General features: G+C 39.0%; 1 protein-coding gene across 3 annotated transcripts; it reads right to left on the bottom strand.

Annotated features, from left to right (window-relative positions):
• Positions 1-834: 834 nt before the first annotated feature.
• LOC122989328 lies at positions 835-21,468 on the bottom strand. Of its 3 annotated transcripts, none has more exons than XM_044362142.1 (7): positions 21,361-21,468; positions 19,333-19,588; positions 18,595-18,618; positions 18,464-18,502; positions 16,311-16,419; positions 15,142-15,255; positions 835-1,220 (listed from the first exon to the last, which is right to left on the bottom strand). In XM_044362142.1, exons 1-6 carry the CDS (start codon positions 21,442-21,444, stop codon positions 15,186-15,188), a joined length of 582 nt encoding a protein of 193 aa, XP_044218077.1. In that variant the 5' UTR covers positions 21,445-21,468; the 3' UTR covers positions 835-1,220; positions 15,142-15,185. The 3 variants fall into 3 exon arrangements, with proteins under 3 accessions (XP_044218077.1, XP_044218075.1, XP_044218076.1); XM_044362140.1 differs by lacking the exons at positions 15,142-15,255; positions 16,311-16,419; positions 18,464-18,502 and adding exons at positions 1,949-2,060; positions 10,601-10,639; positions 10,732-10,755 and having other exon boundaries at positions 835-1,334; XM_044362141.1 differs by lacking the exons at positions 15,142-15,255; positions 16,311-16,419 and adding an exon at positions 1,949-2,060 and having other exon boundaries at positions 837-1,334.
• Between the last annotated feature and the right edge of the window lie 2,234 nt (positions 21,469-23,702).

Below are 23,702 nucleotides of genomic sequence, written 5' to 3'. Positions count from 1 at the left end.
CAACCAAGCCCAGTCATTGATTGTGAGCCACTGGCGCCGGAAGTAGGGGGGTCAAGGGGCCACTTTACCCTTCTCCCATATTCTTTGTAAGTCGTGAATCACTGTATCCCTTCAAATGTCCCAATATTGCAACACTTACGGTAAAAAGCGCGCATCTCATTTGTGTTCATGTCAACAACAACAGTGAACACAGCAGCTGTAAGCGCGGTGCCAAAGCTTTGGGTCCATCCTGTAGGTCCCGAGGGCCGCCACTGCCTTAGCCCCGAATGGTTTGAGCTTGGAACTTAATATGGGGAGAAATATGGGCCATGGATGAGTTACAGGCATGGATGTATAACAAGAGCTAGATAGGGCGTCGCTGCTCAGCCTTGCAGCCAATTTGTCCCAGTGGCCACTCGCGGTATCGCAAGCAAATCACTCTTCACCACAAACCTACACCTGGTCAGGGCCACATACAGCAGCACCTGAGGATCTGTCTAGTTCCCTCAGCTGTTTTCAACACCCTAGTGCTAAGGTTGAGCTTCTCTTTCAAAATCAATACCATTTAACATTAACTACACGCAACACAAAGACAAAGAACTCCAAATGAATAAATCTTTAAAACCACTTAACATTCCCGGGGTTCGAGACCCTCCCCCGGGGTCTGAGTTTTGGTGCTGGTCCGGCTCAGTCAGAGTCTGCTGAGGGGGGGACTGCCGGTCCAGTGCAGGGAGGCATCTACAGTATGAACAGGTATGTGTGATTGATGTTTGTATAAGTGTTAACGGAAAATGTGTTGATATATTTGAATGTTTAAATATATAACACGGTAATAAAAACCAACAAACAGTCATGTTTCATTTAATTTTCAAATGGGTCAAATAGAAATAATGAATTTAACTTAACTGACTGACACTGAGCCTGATTTTATTTAAATGGATGGAAAATTCAAATTCAGTCACAACAATAAAGTTGATTTCAGATTTCACATCAACATACAATCTTTAAGTAACAGATATACTGATATTTCACATTATTCCACATTTCAAATTATCTCTATATAAAAAATGACAGTTTATATGTTATATATTTCAAATTATTCCACATTTAGCCAAATTCTGTCCATGTAAAAAAATATTTGTTTATATATAAATACAGGTTGATGCATAAAAAATCCATTTCAAGCCATTTAAATTGTTATTTAACAGTTAAAGAACACGCATATTGCTTTCAAAATAAACCTAAAAAACATCCACTCCTGTGTAGAGGTGTAGAGGGTGGACTTTTAAACGGCAGCTTCAGCATCACGGTCCATCTCAAGTCGTCTCAGGTGGATGGCTTCTTCTTCTTCTGCTCTGTGGACACAAAGGAGGTGAAACATTAACCTACAATTCATTCAGATTGATGTGGTCATGAAGATAAAGCAGAGGGAAACAATAATGTTCAGAGGAGATTGTCTATACGTTAACCTGCAAGATAATTACGATGTTATAATCCATAAACGAAAACCAGAATTTAAAAACAAGAAAAGTGAAACATGCAACCAAAGCTGCAGTCATGTTACAATTTATCCTCTAATTATTGTATAATTAGTTCTCGGTTCAGTATTCGTCAGCGATCACTTTTTCACTCTCAGGAGAGCAGTTCCTTGTACAGTAGACGCCACTGTACATGTTTTTGTCATATGTGATATGTAATTGAATATCTTAATGATTTAAAGTCAGACAAAACAGGCTAATTGAAGACATCACTGTGGCCTCTGAGAAACTCACTATTTTTAACATTTCATAGACTTAACAATTAATTGATTAATTGAGAAAAAATGGCAGATTAATCTATAATGAAAATAACTGTTTGTTTCAGTTCTACAATTGATTGTTAGTTTGGTTCTGCATATGAGATGTGTTGACAAATAGAAACATACAGAAAATCCCCAGACTTATTCTTAAAGGTTCAAACTCCGTCTCACCTTGTCAAGCGTTCAGAGGTTTTGCGATATTTCTTCCATAAACCGTAAACCACCAGGGCAACAATTATGAGGAGGAGGATGGGGATGAGGATCAGCCACCATTCCCAAGTATCTAACAGATACAGAAGAAAGAGAGAAATGAAAAAGGAAATGTCCTGACACCCAAACATGAGCAGCAACCACAACTGTAAATGTTTCAGTGTTATTAATCATCCCTTGAGTGAAAGTAGGAGTTAAAAGAGTTCAGTAGGAGCTGTTGTTTTTTTTTTTAGCCTCATCAGCCACATGGCTCACTGGTGCAGCTTAAAGAGATGACAACGTCCTCCTCTTTGGTTCAGACTTAAAAGTGAGTGTGAATGTTGGCTTGTTGGTGTTGGAAAGTGATAGAAATGGCCGTGCAGCACTGCTGCTAATCTGCCGTCACAAGCACGTCTGAAGGAGTATAAAGTCACCTGATGGCTTGTTTAAAACTAGCCGACACAAAAAAGAAACAGTGAAAACTGTGTTTAAGGATGAGTGGACTGAGAAATACATGTTCATTTTGCCTGAGGGAAGACCATTCAGCTTAATTTGCAATGAAAGAGCAGCCACAGTGAAGAGTGGTGAGCTAACATAAAACACCCATTTTGACCAAAACTATCCCCAGAACATGAAGAAGAAGCACAAAACTGAACCAGCTGAAGTCGTCTTATCAAACTTCCAGCAGAATAATTGTAAAATCAAACTTTTCAATAATAAATACAGTGAAGAAATCTCTAATGAACACTTCCACCAGTGTCTCCATCTGGACATCACAACTTTTTATCCTCAAGTTTAAGGTTCCTCAACAAAGGTGTCACCTCTCATATTAATAGAAATGCTGTTTATGTACAGAGTTCTGGAGTTTTTGTACTGAAATATCTGAAATGAAATATATAATAGGAAAGAAGAAAATATTCGTCTATTGAAGGGTGTTAGCCCCGAAGTTAGCTACAACGCATTAGCCTTATCTGACCAGGTTCACTTAAGGTGGACTGACCTTCAATCAGCTGTGTCCCACTTCAGGCTTGTTTTGATCTTTTAAATATTGACATTTATTTACCAAATGTTAAGTAATAAATCTGATGAACAGAAGCCACGGATGACTTGATTTCATAAAAGCTGAAACACTCGACCAGCTACTGATCCATTGTGTTATAATCAGGAGTATTTTTATTACTTTTACTTAAAGATCCCCTCCAGACATGTATTAACACATAAAATACTCTGCTGGGAACAATAATGTGTGTCTGATTTGGTTTTTCAACAAATAACAGTATAATTACCTTTTTAAAAGCTGAACTGCTAAACACCAGATGTCTCTTACTTCACTGTAAAGTTCATTATCAGTGTTTGTGCACCGGAGGCTTCAAGTTTCATCATCATACTTGTGCAGGTTGCATACTAGACCACGACTGGCTCCAAACTGGTTCTGATATCAGAAATCCTGCTCATAGACCCGCCTATTATTGTCAGACTTTGGACCTGAATATTTCTTCCACTACTGTCTTTGACACATTCATGCTACCTGATAAGAAAACTGCAAGAGAATAAATATAAATGACACTTACCATCAGAGGGAGGTTTTGGGCATTCTGTAATAAAAAAGAGCTCATGGTTAGTCAGGAAACAGTAAAATAAGGCAGAAATCTGAAAGCTAAAACAGGAACACAGGAGAGAAACGAAACTAATACCAGAGATTCAGTCAGAAGCCATAAAAGTAACCAGAACTGACCACAGAGAGACTTTACAGACAGTTTTCTCTCTGCCAGCAGCAGCGCAGCTCATCATGTTATCACTGCTGTGAGGCTGCAGTGAACAAAGTGCTGATTGGCTTTTTACTCGCAAAGGTTTTATTGCACTTAATGAGTTTAGTTGTCATGAACTCAAGTAAAATCTTATCTGTCACTTCACCTGGTTCAAAATCTATAAAAAAAAGAATAATAAAAAAAGCCAATACTGAATAGACACCAAGACATTTCTTATTGGAATAAAACTTTCAGGCTTCTTACCGCTCTCTGAGATTTCGATGTTGTGTCCTTCAGCCTCCATCACCATTTTCACACCAGCCATCAGGTTACGGCAGACAGCGTAGACTTTCTGCTCCAGACAGACCAGGCAGCGGCCGTCCAGAGGAGAGATGGAGGAACAGCGGGGGAGAGGGATGTCCTGACCACCTCTCATCCACAGATTGCCTTTAACAACGTTGAAATCATACAGCTGGTCGGCGTTCACGGCACGTGGATCAGATGAGCTGAAACAACTGAACTCCATCTGGACAAACAGGATGAAAAACAAAAAAAAGAGAAGTTAACCATATTTTTTCATTTAACATTTTAATATTTACAATACTTAACTATGTCATGTTAGTGAGTTTAATAAAACACTGATTATTCTAAACTGTTATAAATCACATTTTAACATGTTTCTCCTCCTAAATGTCCCACCTGACAAGAAACATTTATCTCTGCAAACTGCATCACTTTCAAATGTTTTTTAACCAGAGGCTTCAATTTTAAGTTAAATAAAGAGACATTTTACTCACCTTTGTATGAAAGTTGGTGGGACACTGCTGCACTGTGTGGGTCCTTGATGTGTAGTGTTACTTATACAGCGGGGTGGAGTGAAGCGCTGCTCCTCCTTTCATTTGACTTTCTGTTGTTCTGATTAATGGTGTTTTGCTTAGCTGGTGAATCTGTGGTTGAGTACGGTCTGGTTGTGTTTAGGTCTGCGTTCAAGCCACCCAAGGACTCAGATTTCCATGGTTCTCCTAAACAGATGCAGAGAGTGTTTATGCCACTATGTCGCAACTGGTTTTCAAGCTACTGGTTTTCATACCTAACAGCAGCAGCTGTGGTCTGCCTCTGTTAGCAGAGGCAGACCACAAAAATGCTGCTTAGACAATGGGAGTCCATTGCAAACTCCATTTCCAAGGATGCTTTGCGATTTTCACACCTCAGTAGGGAGCAGTCAACATACAGTCTCATTGGCGGAGACGCTCCTGCACAGCGGAGCGTCCTGATGATGCAGCCATGACATCACCGCCCCTTTAAAAACTGAACGTGCCCTGAAGCACACGCCTTTCCCATGTCACCGAGCTAGGGGTAACTTCTGTTCCTCTGTGAGTCAGCTGACTAAAGGGGGTACCCCACGCACGTGTTTTCCCCTCATCGAAGACTCCCCTCGCCGGACGAGACGAGACTTCACCCGTGTTCACCCGAGCACATTCCCGGATCCGAGAGAGAACGCTTCTTCACCGAGTCGACTCTGCTGTTCTCTCCGCCACGCCGCCGAGAGCCAGCTGCCGTGCTTTTCGCCGACCGTGCGAGAACGGCCACCGTCTGCATCCAAGCCCAGGACAAAGCCGGACATAACGACGGATTACACACACACCCTGCTCCCTTTCTGAAGCGACCCAAGTAAGAGGCATAAGTCTGGGCAGAGGCAGTGTTAGTTGTGTGTTCTTATCAGCATCAGTTGCTGTTGCTTAGCATTTAGCTCTTAGCTTTTGCTATTGTTTGTTGTGCTGTTGACGGACCACCGAGTCCATTTTTCATACTTTACTCTTAGGAGTATTTTAAGTTTGCTGCCTGTTTAGTTGTGTTCACCACGCTAGACTGTTTTGCGTTCGTCCCGCTCGGGACTACTGCTGTGTTTGTGCCATTGTGAGTCAGAAAGTAAGTTGCTTTGTCGGTCAGAAACCAGACAACGTGCATTACAGACTGCCGTCTGTATGCGCACTGTCTGTGGACAAAGGAACCGCTGTTCTTCCTCTCACAATCGCTTTCTCTCCTTCTTCCTTCTCTCTTCTGACTAACACATACACGCGCGCGCACACACCCATACACGCACCGACATCTTTTGCACATCTGATGGTCAGATAACGTCGGATAAAGCTTCGCTTTGTCTTTCCTTATCTGCCATCAGACACATGTGTTTTTCACAGAAGTGGGTGAGTGCGAGACGCCGTCCACCAGGCGGCGCCGTCTTGCTTCTGTCTAACCAAAACACCGCCACATTTCTGCCATCCGGTTCTCGCGCGATGTGACTTCCTCTCATAGTCACGTCCGTGTCGCAGACCGACGACGTCTGTGGATTTAAGCTGTCTCATTTCTTCTTTCTCTTCATGTAGTCCCAGACTGACTCCATGATGTTGGGATCAGGGCTCTGTGGGGGCCAAACCATCTGTTGCAGGACTCCTTGTTCTTCTTGTCGCTGAAAATAGTTCTTTATGTCTCTGGCTGTATGTTTGGGGTTGTTGTCATGCTGCAGAATGAATTTGGAACCGTTCAGACACCTATCTGATGGTATTGTGTTATGGATATGAATCTAAACATCTAAAGTGCCTAAAACTTTTACACAGTACTGTATATCGAGACGTTTTTCTCGAGGCTACGGACATATTGACCACTACACTGCAGCCCCCCACGACACTACACATTATGACAAAGAAATACTTTTAAACAGTGACGATCTAACTCAGACAATACTGTCAAAATACGCTAAATAATATATTGATAAAAAATAAGCACCGAGCCACAGGATGAGTAATACAAGTGGTAATATTCTACCCACAACACAGTACTGAAGGCTTGGACTTAATGATTTACAGTCAATCTCCTTCCTTTTGTATATATTGTATAGTAAAATACAGCTGGGCACCCGCACTTGGACCTCTTTGTCATGAATTGCTCGTCAATACTGTGTTATTTAAGAGCTTTACTCCACATGCCATGCTTTTCAAATGTATAATGTCCACGAGCACGTTTTCTAAATTATATTCAGACTACAGTTGGGATCAAGCAATTAATCACACGCAGCTGTGTTTTACTTATCAATATATTATTCAGTGTATTTTGACATTTTTGAGTGGAGGAGAACTTTAAGATAACCTGAATACTTCCTCCACTACTGTCTGTCACACATTCATGATACCTGACAAGAAAACTGATGTGTCCCGATCACCTCTCTTCCACAGATAACCTTCAGAAACGCTGTCGTCATACAGCAGAGTGGTTTTCATTGCGAGTGGATAAGATGAGTTGAAACAACTGAACTCCATCTGTAGAAACAGGAGATAAATGATCAAAAGTTTTTTTTATAATTCTGTAAAACTGGTCTGAATTATAGCTGACAGGATGATGCTTCAGCTCTGGTTCTGAATGTTAGTGAAGTTGGCTGAACTGCTTTTGAACCTCACACTCATACAACCTCCACTTGAACCCAGACTGACTCTCACGTTGCCCATTTTAACCACAGAGGCCAGTTAAACTCTCAAACTGAAGCACTCATTCTAGTAGTGGAGGTTCAGAAGTCAGATAAGTCAACTAGAGTTATCAACTTTAAATGTGTGGTATTGTTCTGTTGTGACAACAGGTTATGTTCACGTCAAAAAGCCCATCAAAAATACAGGATTTTTAAAAAATTGTTTACGTGTGGCTCCTAGGAACAACTATAAACATGACTAGTTCCTATGAAGGGTCGCAGCAGGGATTACATCTAAAAAATTGGAAAAATGACATTAGAAGAAAGGACGGGTTTCATGAATAAGTGAGAAACAGTCACAATGCCATATAATACACCTCACTGAAAACATTTAATGACACACTAAATCAATAGTTGTTCCACTTTGTCCTGATGGTCCAGACAGACCAGGCAGGAGGAGTCAGGAAGGGGGGGGGGGGGGGGGGGGGCTTCGGCTGATGATGCTTCAGCTCTGGTTCTGTATGTTTGTGAAGTTGGCTGAAGTGCTTTTGAACCTCACACTCATACAACCTCCATCTGAACCCAGAGTGACTCTGACGCTTGTTGTTGTTGTTTCTATAGCTCCCAGTGACTCATGGCAGTGAGTCTCTGAGGACTTCCATTCCAGCAGCATTCCATTCAAAAACACGTCTTTTATGACTCAGGGCCCTGAGGCCCTGAGTCATAAAAGACAAAAACATTGTTGTGGTTTCTTAGCAGTTTATGGTGCTGGATGGTAAGTTAGAGTATTTCCTTTAGTTCCTGGCCCTGACAAACTCTCTCTGCAGTTGGTCTTCATGGTGCAATAAAAACAGCGGTAGCCCAATGAATATGTTTAAATAAAATAAAGAGGAGGAGGAGCAGAAGCTTGAGTGACATTTAAATCATGTGATTTGTGTATGTCTGCATTTATTCACTGAATCTGTTTCCATTGAACTTAGTTGCATTTACCTTTTATTGACACACCAACTTTTCCACCTGTCCCAAACATAAAAACTTTTTTGCGATATTTCAAGTTTTTTTTTCAAATTTTCAGCGTTGATAACGCTGAACGCAAATTGATAACACGCATAAAAACAGGTGGATGGAAATGCACCTACTGCAACTACTCAATCATTATTTAAAGCAGAGTATCTTTCTGTGTCTTCAAACCATTAACTCCACTAATCAAAGGTGAAGTCAAAATATCTACTTTCTGGGAGCTGCCATCTTGCTTGTGTGGCGTCATTTGGAGCCAGAGTCTGTGCAGTAGTGTTGGGTGGTTGGAAGACAGCCCACTGGACACGCCCTCTTGGCCCCCTGGCTTAAGAGCCATCTGCTAACATGGAGGAGGTGGGATTTATGACCTATACTGCAGCCAGCCACCAGGGGGCGATCCAGATGTTTTGGCTTCACTTTTGGGGACTTTAATGGGATTCAGATGGAAGGAAGAAGATGGCATTTCACTCTTTTATGCTTTGTTGTATGTTGGGTAGCTTTCCCTAGCTGTTAGCCGCCTACCTGCCTGGTTAGCCATGTTGGCTTCTTTTTTGTTACCACTTTCTTGTAACTACACACTGATTTTAATGAAGAGACACAACTACACAATAATTGTCTTCTGCTGTTTGATGTACTATATTCTACTGTATGTAAACTATATGTGATTGATGTTTGTTCTTTTGGTTTTGTATAAGTGTTACCAGAAAAGGTCTGGATATATTTCAATATTTCAATATTTAAATATATAACGACACCAACTCACAGTCATGTCAAATTAAGTTTGACATTTAATTTTCAAATGTGCCAAATGAAAATAATGAATTGAACTTCACTGACTGACATTGAGCCTGACTTTATTTCAATCAGGAGAGACAAGTGAATGAAGCAAAAATAATAGTTTATTTTACAGATGATATTGAGGTTAGGGATTGTCAAAAGTCTTTGGCAATCAGACTGTAAAGAGAGCAGTAGGGAGATAAATCCCCTGGTGGACACTGGTGGTGGTGAATGATGACTTCTGTTGAGACTGATAAGGCTGATGAAGTTGATGATGTGATGCACTGATGAATCTGTGAAGACTGGGCGGTGATAGGGAGGTGGTGGGGCATGCAAAACTGCACCATGAAAGCACTTAAGGCAGAGAGGGAGAAAACATGTTTAAAAAGAAAGCTGCAATATGACAGACTGACAATTAAGGCATGTCGCTGTGCTATTGGTTAGATGTGACCAGCTGATGTGAACAGCTGATGTCTTAATTGATGCCAAGGGGAATGACAGCAAGGAAATTATAAGTGAGCATGTGTGAGGGATGGGAATGAAAGATGGTTTGGAAAAAAATACTACAGACCTGAGCATGCAAAAGATTCCTGACTGAACTTTCGCTCAGCTTCATTTAAATGGATGGAAAATTCACTTATAACAATAAAGTTGATTTCACATTTCACATCATCATACATTATTTAAATATCATAAATGTACCAGTATTTTACATTATTCCACTTTTCGAATTCTCTCTATATAAAAAAAATATCAGTTGTTAATATATATTATGATTATCCATCTAAGGATAGGTTTTGGCATAAGAAATCTAATTCCAGACACGTTTGATGAGTAAGAATAAAAAGCCTATATAACCCTAACCCTGTCGTCTTGGGTGGACGGCTTCTTCTTCTTCTTCTTCTTCTTCTTCTTCTTCTTCTTCTTCTTCTTCTTCTTCTTCTTCTTCTTCTTCTACTCTTTAGATGGCTTCTTGTTCTCTCACTCTGTGGACACAAAAGAGGTGAAACATTAACCTACAATTCATTCAAATTGATGTGGTCATGAAAATAAAGCAGGGGGAAACAAAGTTCAGAGGAGATTGTCTATACATTAACCTGCAAGAAAATTACAATATAATCCATAAATGAAAACCAGAATTTAAAAACAAGAAACTTGCGACCAAAGCTGCAGTCATGTAATCATTTATCCTCTAATTATTGTATAATTAGCTCTCAGTTCAATTTTTGTGAGCGATCACATTTTCACTCTCAGGAGAGCAGTTCTGACTAACTAATCAAGAAATAAATTGGCAGATCTCTAATGAAAATAAGTGTTTGTTTCAGTTCTACAATTCATTGTTGGTTTGGTTCTGCACATGAGATCTGTTGACAAATAGAAACATAGAAAATCACCAGACTTATTCTTTAAGGTTCAAACTTCGTCTCACCTTCTCAAGCATTCAGAGGTTTTGCAGTATTTCTTCCCTATGCAGTAAACCACCAGGGCACCGATGATGAGGAGGATGAGGATCAGCCACCATTCAACAAAGGTGTCACCTCTCATATTAATAGAAATGCTGTTTATGTACAGAGTTTTGAGAAATACATGTTTCAGAAACAATGTCACTATCACCGCTCAAGTCAAACTGCTCACCTCGGTTGCTTCCTGAAGAGTCGCCATTTTGAACTGTGGCTGAAAGAAAGACAAGAGTGTTTATTGTTAAGATGTCTGACTCTGCCCAGCAGTCCTTCACTGATGACAAACAGAGATTTAAAGACACTTACCATCACCAAGATGTCCAGGGCACTCTGTGATAAAACAGATATTGTTTTTAGTAGTCACATAAACAACACTTTTAAACAGAATCTTAAAAACAATAATATTTTTAAGCATTTCTTTCTCCTAAAGTGTTTTTACATAACAGTTATTTCATGTCTTCCTTGTCTTGTCTTTTAAATTTAACTTTAACTTTAAATTTTTAATTATATCCTTATTATCCTTTTTTATTGTAAATGTTATGATTCTTGCCTTTATTTTACACCTTGTGTTACATATTATTCATGAGTTGTGCTATAGAAATAAATTGTATTATTATTAATATTATTATTATTATCATCATTGAGAAAAGTTTCACAGAGTATCTGTAGGTCTTAAAAGTTAAAAAAAAACAACAACATTGAATTGAATTCATTAATGGTAGGCCTTATTGTCCCTACTGGTTTTCCATCATTGGTATGTCTGTGAAAACCAGTGGTGGAAAGTAACTAAGTCCATTTACTCAAGTACAGTACTGAAGTACAATTTTGAGGTACGTGTGCTTTACTTGAGTATTTCCATGTGATGCTACTTTCTACATTTCAGAGGGAAATATTGTACTTTCTACTCCACTACATTTATTTGACAGCTTTAGTTACTTTTCAGATGAAGATTTGACACAATGGATAATATAACAAGCTTTTAAAATACAACACATTGTTAAAGATGAAACCAGTGGTTTCCAACCTTTTTGTCTTTTGACGTCTTACAAAAAGCAGTGTGTAGTCGGGGTCACATTTCACATGTCTATGAGTTGTTAACAGCTCCACCAGATGGTGATTTTTCCCTCTAAACTTCCCACATGCTTTCATTTCAATGAATGTTCAAATGATCCAATATTTCAGCAAAAATCAAAGATTAGAAAAAAAGTCCAAAAACTGAAAACAGATTTGTGTATCAGAACTTTGTTTTTTCTTCTCTCCTCTCCCATTAATCATCTAACGACCTCTCAGATTTATCTGCTGACCCTTTGGAGGGCCCCGACCCCTAGGTTGAAAAACAGTACTAGCATATGATGACCCTAACAGACCAACGGCAGGATCAGCAGATGCAAGCAGCTTCTTCAACAACATGGAAACCCGTTGCTTACTGCTCAAGAAAGCTCACAAGCGCAGGGTCATGGGCATGCAAACACTTAGGCAAATATCTAAGTGGCATGGATCGTTTCAAACTGATAACTGACCACAAACCCCTGGTCCCCTTAATGGACACCAAAGACCTGGACACAGTACTAATCAGGTGCCAAAGATTGCTCCTCAGGCTGATGAGATTTAATTCCACTGCTGAGTATGAACTTAGCAAGACACTAGTGGTGGCAGACACGCTGTATCAGAGTCCAGCAGTCAGCACCATGGACAGCGACACAGAGGCTGATGTTAGCTGTTATGTTAAGTCCCTTATAACTTAAGCTGCATCCAGATGGAAGCTGGATGAGATCAGGAGAGCCTCACTATCTGACAGTGAACTCCAAGCAGTAGTAAACCTGATAAGAAATGGATGGCCAGACCACTCTAGCCATCTACACTCTCAGCAAAAGACTATTACCACTACAGAGGTGAGCTCTCAGAGAGTGGTAGGTTAGTCACTATGGGAAGCCACATAGTTATACCTCGATCAATGAGAGAGGAGATACTAAGCAAAATCCATGAGGGGCACCAGGGACTCTCCAGATGTAGAGAGAGGGCACAAGCATCGGTGTGGTGGCCAGGCCTATCAGCTGATTTGAAACAAAGACTGGAGAGACATGAGTTCTATTGTGAAAATACGAGAGCACAGAGAAAAGAACCACTAAACCCAACCTCTTTACCAGACAGGCCCTGGAAGAGGGTTGGGATGGACTTGGTTGAACACATAGGGAAGGACTATTTGATAGTTTGTGATTATTACTCCCACTATCTTGAGATACTGGAATTACCCATTACTACAGCAGACCAAGTGGTGACGAAGTTGAAGGCTACCTTTGCCAGGTATGGGATTCCTGACACAGTCTGCTCACATAACAGACTACAATTTTCATGTGAAACCCTCAAGAAATTTAGTCAGGAGTATGACTTTCAGCACATCACATCCAGCCTGCACCACCCATCCAGGAATGGACTGGCAGAACAGGTTGTGCAGACAATAGGAAAGAGGGAAAAACAAAGTTCTGATACACAAATCTGTTTTCAGTTTTTGGACTTTTTCTCTAATCTTTGATTTTTGCTGAAATATTGGATCATTTGAACATTTCTTGAAATGAAAGCATGTGAGAAGTTTAGAGGGAAAAATCACTATTTGGTGGAGCTGTTAACAACTCATAGACATGTGAAATGTGACCCCGACTACACACTGCTTTTTGTAGCAGTCACAAGTTATCATCACAACTTGATGATCGGCTGTTTATCCTTATTGGATACAGGACTCAATGTACACATCTACCTTTACTCCTGTGGGACATTATTAAAGATCGTTGACTGAACTCCTGGATTGCTGCAGTTTTCCTGACAGAAGACTAAGGCCAGATTTGTATACGCCAGCATTCAACCTACAAACATATTTAACAGCACAATGCTATTTAAACAGTGACTGGTGCTGAAATTAAGTCTAATTAACTAACCAGAAATGAACTTTTAATGTGTGTTTTAATTCAACAACTTTACCAGATTTGACTATAACAGATTTGTTCTTCACAAACACATACAGTGTAGGTGGTGGTTTAACACAAATGCTGTTTGATGCGGTTTTTTCTAAGATAACATCTTCACTCTCAATCAGCCTTAAATGAAGCAGGAGTAGAATACATGAGAGAGCCCAGTTTCATCAGCAGACACAGAAACCAGATGAGAAAGTTGAGAACTTTATATGTGCATTATATGAACTTTCAGAGAACTGTGAATTTGGGGAGAAAAGTAAGAAAGACATCAGAGACAGACTAGTTGTGGGATTCTGTGATAAAGAGTAATCAAAGAAACTGTAGCTCATAAAAAGATGTAGATATACAAACAGTCAGACAAGCAGAGGATGTGGAGCAACAAATGAGCCAGCAGGGGGAGCCCTCACACAGTATATAAGAGATAAACAGCAGTCTGGGAGAGGGACACACAGAACAGGGAATTATGACAGAAAAAAGAGATCAAAACAAACCTGGGGAAATAAAACAGAAGGCCAATATGCCTATAGTGAGGGAAGATGTACAAGATGTGGAAAGACACAACATAAAGAGAAGTCAGCATGCAGGAGCATGATGCACGAATGGAGAAAGTTCTGGAAAGGACAGAGAGAGCTGGATTAAAGTTGAACAAACACAAATGTCACTTCAGACAACAGCAGCTACACTTCCTGGGACATGTGGTGAATGAAAGAGATGTACAGTCAGACCCAGAGAAAGTCAAGGTGAAAGCAGGTCTGCCGGCCCCAACAAACAGCACCGGTATATGATGACCCAAACAGACCAACGGCGGGATCAGCAGATGCAAGTAGCTATTGGATAGGAGGAGTGCTTCTTCAACAACATGTGGATTGTTGGAAATCTGTTGCTTACTGCTCAAGAAAGCTCACAAGCACAGGGTCATGCTATGAGTCTGGGCATGCAAACACTTAGGCAAATATCTAAGTGGCATGGATCGTTTCAAACTGATAACTGACCACAAACCCCTGGTCCCCTTAATGGACACCAAAGACCTGGACACAGTACTAATCAGGTGCCAAAGATTGCTCCTCAGGCTGATGAGATTTAATTCCACTGCTGAGTATGAACTTAGCAAGACACTAGTGGTGGCAGACACACTGTATCAGAGTCCAGCAGTCAGCACCATGGACAGCGACACAGAAGCTGATGTTAGCTGTTATATTAAGTCCCTTATAACTTAAGCTGCATCCAGATGGAAGCTGGATGAGATCAGGAGAGCCTGACTGCCGGTCCAGTGCAGGGAGGCATCTACAGTATGAACAAGTATGTGTGATTGATGTTTGTATAAGTGTTAACGGAAAATGTGTTGATATATTTGAATGTTTAAATATATAACACGGTAATAAAAAACAACTAACAGTCATATTTCATTTAATTTTCAAATGGGTCAAATAGAAATAATGAATTTAACTTAACTGACTGACACTGAGTCTGATTTTATTTAAATGGATGGAAAATTCAAATTCAGTCACAACAATAAAGTTGATTTCAGATTTCACATCAACATACAATCTTTAAGTAACAGATATACTGATATTTCACATTATTCCACATTTCAAATTATCTCTATATAAAAAATGACAGTTTATATGTTATATATTTCAAATTATGCCACATTTAGCCAAATTCTGTCTATGTAAAAAATATTTGTTTATATATAAATACAGGTTGATGCATAAAAAATCCAATTGATATTGCTTTTAAAATAAACCTAAAAAACATGCACTCCTGTGTAAAGGTGTAGAGGGTGGACTTTTAAACGGCAGCTTCAGCATCACGGTCCATCTCAAGTCGTCTCAGGTGGATGGCTTCTTCTTCTTCTGCTCTGTGGACACAAAGGAGGTGAAACATTAACTTACAATTCATTCAGATTGATGTGGTCATGAAGATAAAGCAGAGGGGAACAATAATGTTCAGAGGAGATTGTCTATACGTTAACCTGCAAGATAATTACGATATTATAATCCATAAACGAAAACCAGAATTTAAAAACAAGAAAAGTCAAACATGCAACCAAAGCTGCAGTCATGTTACAATTTATCCTCTATCCAATTTATCTATCCTCTTTAGCCACTTATCAAAACTTCTTGACTTTGTGCTAAATTTTCAATTTGTCAAAGAACTTCAGTAAAAAGTCAAGAGGTTGTGATACGTAGCACAACAAGCTAGTGAAGCTGTAAACAGAAAGAACCTTGTTCATGCACATGCTCGGTGGCATCTGTCTTACACAGAACTACTCTCTAGAGACTAAAAATGTGATCACTGTTATTAGTCTTTGGAGCCGTTTCTAAACAAACTAACGTGACCAAACTCTTCATAATGAAGGAACATGTCACCCAGTGCAGCGGTGTGGCTCACTGACGTGTTTTTAATGGTTTTTGAACAACGAAGGTCTACCGCACAAAGGAATAAGATATACCAGGCTTTGATACACTCACAATACCAGATCAGTTTGTTAGAGCTGCAATGATTCGATTAATTGAGTCAGAAAATTAAACAGCAGCTATTTTAATAGTTGATTAACCGTTTTATTTTTAAAGCAAAAATGCCAAACTGGTTGGTTGATGGTTCTAAGATTTGCTGTTTTTTGTCATATGTGATATGTAATTGAATATCTTAATATTTTAAAGTCAGACAAAACAGGCTAATTGAAGACATCACTGTGGCCTCTGAGAAACTCACTATTTTTAACATTTCATAGACTTAACAATTAATTGATTAATCGAGAAAAAATGGCAGATTAATCTATAATGAAAATAACTGTTTGTTTCAGTTCTACAATTGATTGTTGGTTTGGGTTCTGCACATGAGATGTGTTGACAAATAGAAACATACAGAAAATCCCCAGACTTATTCTTTAAGGTTCAAACTCCGTCTCACCTTGTCAAGCGTTCAGAGGTTTTGCGATATTTCTTCCATAAACCGTAAACCACCAAGCCAATTATGAGGAGGAGGATGGGGATGAGGATCAGCCACCATTCCCAAGTATCTAACAGATACAGAAGAAAGAGAGAAATGAAAAAGGAAATGTCCTGACACCCAAACATGAGCAGCAACCACAACTGTAAATGTTTCAGTGTTATTAATCATCCCTTGAGTGAAAGTAGGAGTTAAAAGAGTTCAGTAGGAGCTGTTGTTTTTTTTTTTTAGCCTCATCAGCCACATGGCTCACTGGTGCAGCTTAAAGAGATGACAACGTCCTCCTCTTTGGTTCAGACTTAAAAGTGAGTGTGAATGTTGGCTTGTTGGTGTTGGAAAGTGATAGAAATGGCTGTGCAGCGCTGCTGCTAATCTGCCGTCACAAGCACGTCTGAAAGAGTATAAAGTCACCTGATGGCTTGTTTAAAACTAGCCGACACAAAAAAGAAACAGTGAAAACTGTGTTTAAGGATGAGTGGACTGAGAAATACATGTTCATTTGGCCCGAGGGAAGACTATTGAGCTTAATTTGCAATGAAACAGCAGCCACAGTGAAGAGTGGTGAGCTAACGTAAAACACCCATTTTGACCAAAACTATCCCCAGAACATGAAGAAGAAGCACAAAACTGAACCAGCTGAAGTCGTCTTATCAAACCTCCAGCAGAATAATTGTAAAATCAAACTTTTCAATAATAAATACAGTGAAGAAATCTCTAATGAACACTTCCACCAGTGTCTCCATCTGGACATCACAACTTTTTATCCTCAAGTTTAAGGTTCCTCAACAAAGGTGTCACCTCTCATATTAATAGAAATGCTGTTTATGTACAGAGTTCTGGAGTTTTTGTACTGAAATATCTGAAATGAAATATATAATAGGAAAGAAGAAAAAACAAAGTTCTGATACACAAATCTGTTTTCAGTTTTTGGACTTTTTCTCTAATCTTTGATTTTTGCTGAAATATTGGATCATTTGAACATTCATTGAAAAAGACAAAAAGGTTGGAAACCACTGGTTTCATCTTTCACAATGTGTTGTATTTTAAAAGCTTGTTATATTATCCATTGTGTCAAATCTTCATCTGAAAAGTAACTAAAGCTGTCAAATAAATGTAGTGGAGTAGAAAGTACAATATTTCCCTCTGAAATGTAGAAAGTAGCATCACATGGAAATACTCAAGTAAAGTAAAGTACCTCAAAATTGTACTTAAGTACAGTACTTGAGTAAATGTTACTTTCCACCACTGGATTATACAAACAATATATAACATTATATGTTATTTGGTGAGTTTTGGAGGTGTTGGTAGGTGTATTTTTTACATCCTCTTCCAGTCTGTATGCTAAGCTAGGCTAACCATGTCCTGACTTTGAGATCCATATTCCTAAAAGATAAGAAAACCAATTTCTAAGTTCTGGAGTTTTTGTACTGAAATATCTGAAATGAAATATATAATAGGAAAGAAGAAAAAACAAAGTTCTGATACACAAATCTGTTTTCAGTTTTTGGACTGCACACTGCTTTTTGTAAGACGTCAAAAGCCAAAAAGGTTGGAAACCACTGGTTTCATCTTTAACAATGTGTTGTATTTTACAAGCTTGTTATATTATCCATTGTGTCAAATCTTCATCTGAAAAGTAACTAAAGCTGTCAAATAAATGTAGTGGAGTAGAAAGTACAATATTTCCCTCTTATATTATATGTTATTTGGTGAGTGTTGGAGGTGTTGGTAGGTGTATTTTTACATCTTCTTCCAGTCTGTATGCTAAGCTAGGCTAACCATGTCCTGACGTTGAGATTTATAGTCCTACAAGATAAGACAACCAATTTCTAACTAAATTTACATGAGAATATAAGACATAGCTGAACCAAAAATAGCTTAGAAGTGATCGAAAAAGTCTTAATCTAATTTCTGTATTAATAGGAAGTTATTAATAGAACAGAGGTTGTAACATGAGTCAGCATTGAAGAGTAGGTTTTTTTTTTTGGCTCTTTAATGTGTTTAATGTGGCTTCTGCTTTTCATAACAAGTTGACAGCAGATGTTGATTTTCAACAATCATTGGTCATGTGTTGTGAAATACATGTTTCAGAAATCACTATCATGCTTGCTGACCTTGGCTGCTTCCTGAAGAGTCGCCATTTTGAACTGTGGCTGAAAGAAAGAGAAGAGTGTTTATTGTTAAGATGACTGACTCTGCCCAGCAGTCCTTCACTGATGACAAACAGAGATTTAAAGACACTTACCATCACCAAGAAGTCCAGGGCACTCTGTGATAAAACAGATATTGTTTTTAGTAGTCACATAAACAACACTTTTAAACAGAATCTTAAAAAAATAACAATATTTTTAACCATTTCTTTCTCCTAAAGTGTTTTACATAATAGTTATTTTATGTCTTCCTAGTCTTGTCCTTTCTTTTAAATTTAACATTATATCTTTATTATACTTTTTTATTGTAAATGTTGTGATTCTTTGCCTGTATTTTACACCTTGTGTTGCATTTTATTCATGAATTATGCTATAGAAATAAAGTTGCATTATGCTTAATTAGGACCAATAATGACTGCAGTTATTGTGCAGTTATTACTGTGCTTGTTAGTTTAGTTGTTTGACGGTGCTTTTTGTAGTATGTTTAATGTTTTTGCTGCCATGTTTCATTTTCTTATTTGAAGAAGTTTTTCAGTAAACAGTTGAAATGAAGAAGTGGGCATTTTCAAGAAAAAGACGGAGCCACACTTACAGTCTCAAAAGTCTTTTATGCATTTAATTTTTGTGAATGCTGCAGAATCCCTGGTTTCAGTCTAGCAATCAAAGAGCTGCTCTGGCTGCCAGAAAACCTTTGAACGTGTCAGTATTTGCACATTTACAAGAATTTTCATGTCGTCTGTAGGATATTTTATCTCTGCTCTGCTGCTCAGATGTGTATGAACATGAGAGTTTAGTAAAAAAGGAAATAAAAAAGGTGATACTTCAGGTCTTACCGCTCTTTATGATGTTTATTTGTTGACCTGGAGCCTCCATCACCAGCTTCACAGTCGGCAGCAGGTCGGAGCACACAGTGTATATGACCTGCTGCAGACACACCACACAGCTGGAGGGTGAAGGTGGGGAGGTGGAGGAGCAGTCAGGGAGTGCACTGTTTCCAAACCAGAGGTGGCCGCTGTGACTTTCATCATCATACAGCTTAATCACATTTGTGATGTTTGGGTCAGTGGCTCGAAGACAACTTAAAGACATCTGCAGAGAGAGACAGACAGAGAGAGAGAGAGAGAGACAGAGAGACAGAGAGACAGAGAGAGAGAGAGAGAGACAGAGAGACAGAGAGAGAGAGAGAGAGAGAGATGGCAGCTTAACCAGGACTGATCATAAACACTGGAACTGAGAATGAAGGTGAGTTCAGCAAACAGTTTTTAGACCTAGCGTAAGAAAGTACAGTGTTTCATGCTTTTCTCCATATTTCAGCACAGAAACTAGTCCATAAAAGAGCACAAAGGCCTCAAATTGCGCGTCTTTAATTAGCAGAGGTGCACACACAGAGCTCTCCACAATCACAAACCAACTTCCATGCATTTTGCGTCTTTTGCTTCTCTATTATTTCGCATAAATACTCTACTAATAAGCAGGCCTGAAACTTGTCAGATTAATGTCTGAATTTTACGTTGCAGAAACTTCAGCACTTAAGTTCTGTTTGTTGTTCACAGCTGGTTGTGTATCAGATTGTTTCCTTTGACTTTATTAAACACCTTCAGCAACACAAAGCAGCTAAAACGATAAGCGCGTCTTTAAATTGGGAGAATGATGTGCGAATTAACGCACAGCAACGGTAACTTCATTAAAAAGATCACTGAGGATCTGACGGTAATGTTATGTGTTCTGCTACACGTCTATTTTACACCATGGACTGTATGTAAAGAGGTCGGCTGTCATACACAGATTCCAGGTTTATTAAGTGGGATTATTTACAATAAAGCAGCAAAAAAGTCCAAGATAAGCCTAAAACCCAAAATCCTCTTGCTACCCCCCATGTCTGACTGAAGATTTCGCCCTTGGTGAAAACAGTCCTGTGTAAAACAATAAGCGGCTGTGTTGGTGAGAGTGTGTTGTTTTAAGTGGAAACATGATCCAACAGTCCGGTTGGAGTAACAGATTATTTTGTTTAAACGCTGATTAGATAAACACTTTACAGCGGTTTGTAATATTCACATTATCATGCTTCAATCATGTTTACTAGTCCACAGCTGTCCGCGGACGCTAATCGCGGAAAATATGAAAAGGCCTTAACAAACAAACACACACACACACACACACACACACACACACACACACACACACACACACACACACACACACACACACCTCTGAAATTAATCCGGCGTCAGCAAACACAGAACTCACCACAACGGCTATGAAACAGACTACCGACTGACTGTTAAATTATATCTGTAGAGGTTGCATTGAGTGTGTTTTGCAGTGAGGGCGGATAGTTGTTGAAGAAGAAAAAAGTACTGTTTAAACCTAATGTCACAGTTATTTAGTTTATGCTAGAAAAGAGTTAATGTGTTACAGAGTTATAAGTGGGACAGAATGATGTTCAGGGTTGAGTTGAGTTGTTCTTTGGGTCTATAACAAAGGGAGAGATTAGAAAAAAAGGGGAGAGATATCAAGCATAGACCTCTTTACTAATAGTACAGTCACGTCGGGGATCCTGGGTTGACAGGAAACATATCAGGGCAGTCCGGGGATTATTTGATACTAAAGAAATTAGAGAGACTGGTAAAGAGTAGCCTACAAGCGCTGAAAACCTCGTGTCCAGCAGCGGCTCAATAAACGTAGCAACGTTATTTAGCAACTTTTAGGAACAAATCAACCTGCCTGTAGCAACTTCCCCTGGAAAGTAGTTGGCAACGATACGTAAAAGTAGAGACCCATTATGCTTTCTTTTTTAAAAATAACTTATCATTAAAAATCTAGATATTCATCGACAAACACAGCGGGAAAAAGTAACTCACCTCGGGAAGAAGAAGAAGAAGAAGAAGAAGAAGAGGAAGAAGCGTTTCAGTCTGGTGATGACTCTGTATGTCAGCGAGCTCCATCCACCTCCACCCCCCCCCCCCCCCCCTCATCTTATGGAGGGTGGGTGGGGTTATCGCCTCCTTGAGTGTCTGTAAGTGAGGCTGAACTGTTTCCAAGTTCAGACTGGCTGAGGCTTCCCATTTCCTCTATCACAATCGGCTGTTAACATGTGCAGCAGGATAAAACACTGCTTTCATCCTGCTGCTCTGCTGTTACTTTCTCTGTCTGCAGAGATCATCACACGAAGCGATGCGTCCTTGTATTTAAAATAAGTCCATCTAAAACTGAAACTAACACAAAGCAAACACAAGTCTAAATAAGTTGGTTTCCAGGGCAGACACAGCTGTCCGCGGACGCTAATCGCGGAAAATATGAAAAGGCCTTAACAAACAAACACACACACACACACACACACACACACACACACACACACACACACACACACACACACACACACACACACACACCTCTGAAATTAATCCGGCGTCAGCAAACACAGAACTCACCACAACGGCTATGAAACAGACTACCGACTGACTGTTAAATCTAAATAAGTCTAAATAAGTTGGTTTCCAGGGCAGAACATTTAAAGAGGTCATATTATACTAAACTAACATATGTACTACCAACCTCATTGTCGTGGTAAAAGTGTGAGTTCAGTGTGAATAGGTTTACTGTGCATAATGAGCAATACAAAGCAAACTGAGGCCCTGATCCCATGATAAAAAAACTAATGCAATATTATAAAACATGATTTTATATACTTCTCATAACCCTCCTATTGTGGAACTTATTTTCCAGACACCACCTCATTTTTTAATCATATTCAACTATTTGGTGATTATTGCTGAGTTCATTAGTGACCTTGACACTTTGGTAATAATCCAAGTATGATTTATCTTATAGATCATACTTGAAATAAAACTGTCTCAGCATCTTTCACCTTTTCTGAAAATAAAATGGGCCTAATCATCTTACACAGAGAACCAAAATGTTACATCACTGAGTAGCCTTCTTTCAAGCATCCCTGGGAACTGGCTCTTATTGACATAATGTCATCTTTGCACACTCACTGGCACATTTGTTTGATCATGGGAAGGCAGTTTCCACAACATCGTGATGGGGATGGTTGTCATAAGTGCACAACACGTATTTTACAGTCCGTCTTTTGAACAGAATAAGCTTAATGAGAGTAAGATCACTCCATTCCTACCTGACACTTTAGGCTTCCATCACACATTGAAAGGGAATCTATTAAGGATACAGTTTTTGAGGGATTCAAATGAAAGTAAAAAGTGTGACTACAAACCCCGTTCTCCCCTAAATGATTGCACATTGATTTTTTGACCTGAGTTAAGTTACAATAAGAGACCACTGAGACAGCCAGCGTAAATCATTTTATTTACCAGCAGGTAATAAAATCAAAAGGATATACATAATAAGCAAGCAAAGCTGACAAAACACACAGAAATATTCAAATCTTACCATAATAACTAATTAATTAACTAATTTTTTAGTTCCCATATATACATACACTTCAAATCACTGTAATCTCTTTTACTTCACTATTGGGGAGTTAAATATTTTTCAGTAATTGAAAAAGAATAAGTAATCATAAAGATTTTACATCATTTATGGGAAGATTTTGATTATGCATTGAATTTATTTACTAATCTAAAATAAAAAAAAAGAAAGAAAAAGAGCCTAAGCAGTCAATAATGCGGCAGAAAGCTTCAGTATCATCAGCTTTAGAAAAACTGAATCAACACATTTAAACAATGATCACCATCTGATCACAATAAAAACCATCAGCATATTTCATAATAATCTACGACTCGTTCTGCTGCCCTCAACTGGCCAAATAATGTCAATGAATGCAGCAGCAGAAACGGCTTGCACGTGATTAAAAACATTTTTAGCATTGCTGGCATAAAAAATATTTAAAAAGCAAGAAGGAGAAGATTTCATACCCAGACAAAAGCACAATAGAATAAAGCGATATACAGCAAGAATAAACTGGAAAGTCGTTCCTGAGTCCAGGAGCCCTGAGAGCAACACATGAACTGAACTGTACAAACGGTATGTTTGTACATTAGTTTCCGTCTTTATCTCACATATAAAACTCTGTACAATACAGAATCTCTATCAGATAAATCTGACTCTTATTTATTATAAAAGTTATAATAAATATATCTCTCCACTTCCACAGTTGAAGAGCAATGACACTATCTATCAGCATGAGTTCTGACAGTTTAGGGTTTTGTTCTTTTGTTTTGTT

Source organism: Thunnus albacares, chromosome 9 (assembly GCF_914725855.1).
Source record: "Thunnus albacares chromosome 9, fThuAlb1.1, whole genome shotgun sequence".
Lineage (NCBI taxonomy): Eukaryota > Metazoa > Chordata > Actinopteri > Scombriformes > Scombridae > Thunnus > Thunnus albacares.
This window is presented reverse-complemented; position numbering and strand designations above follow the sequence as displayed.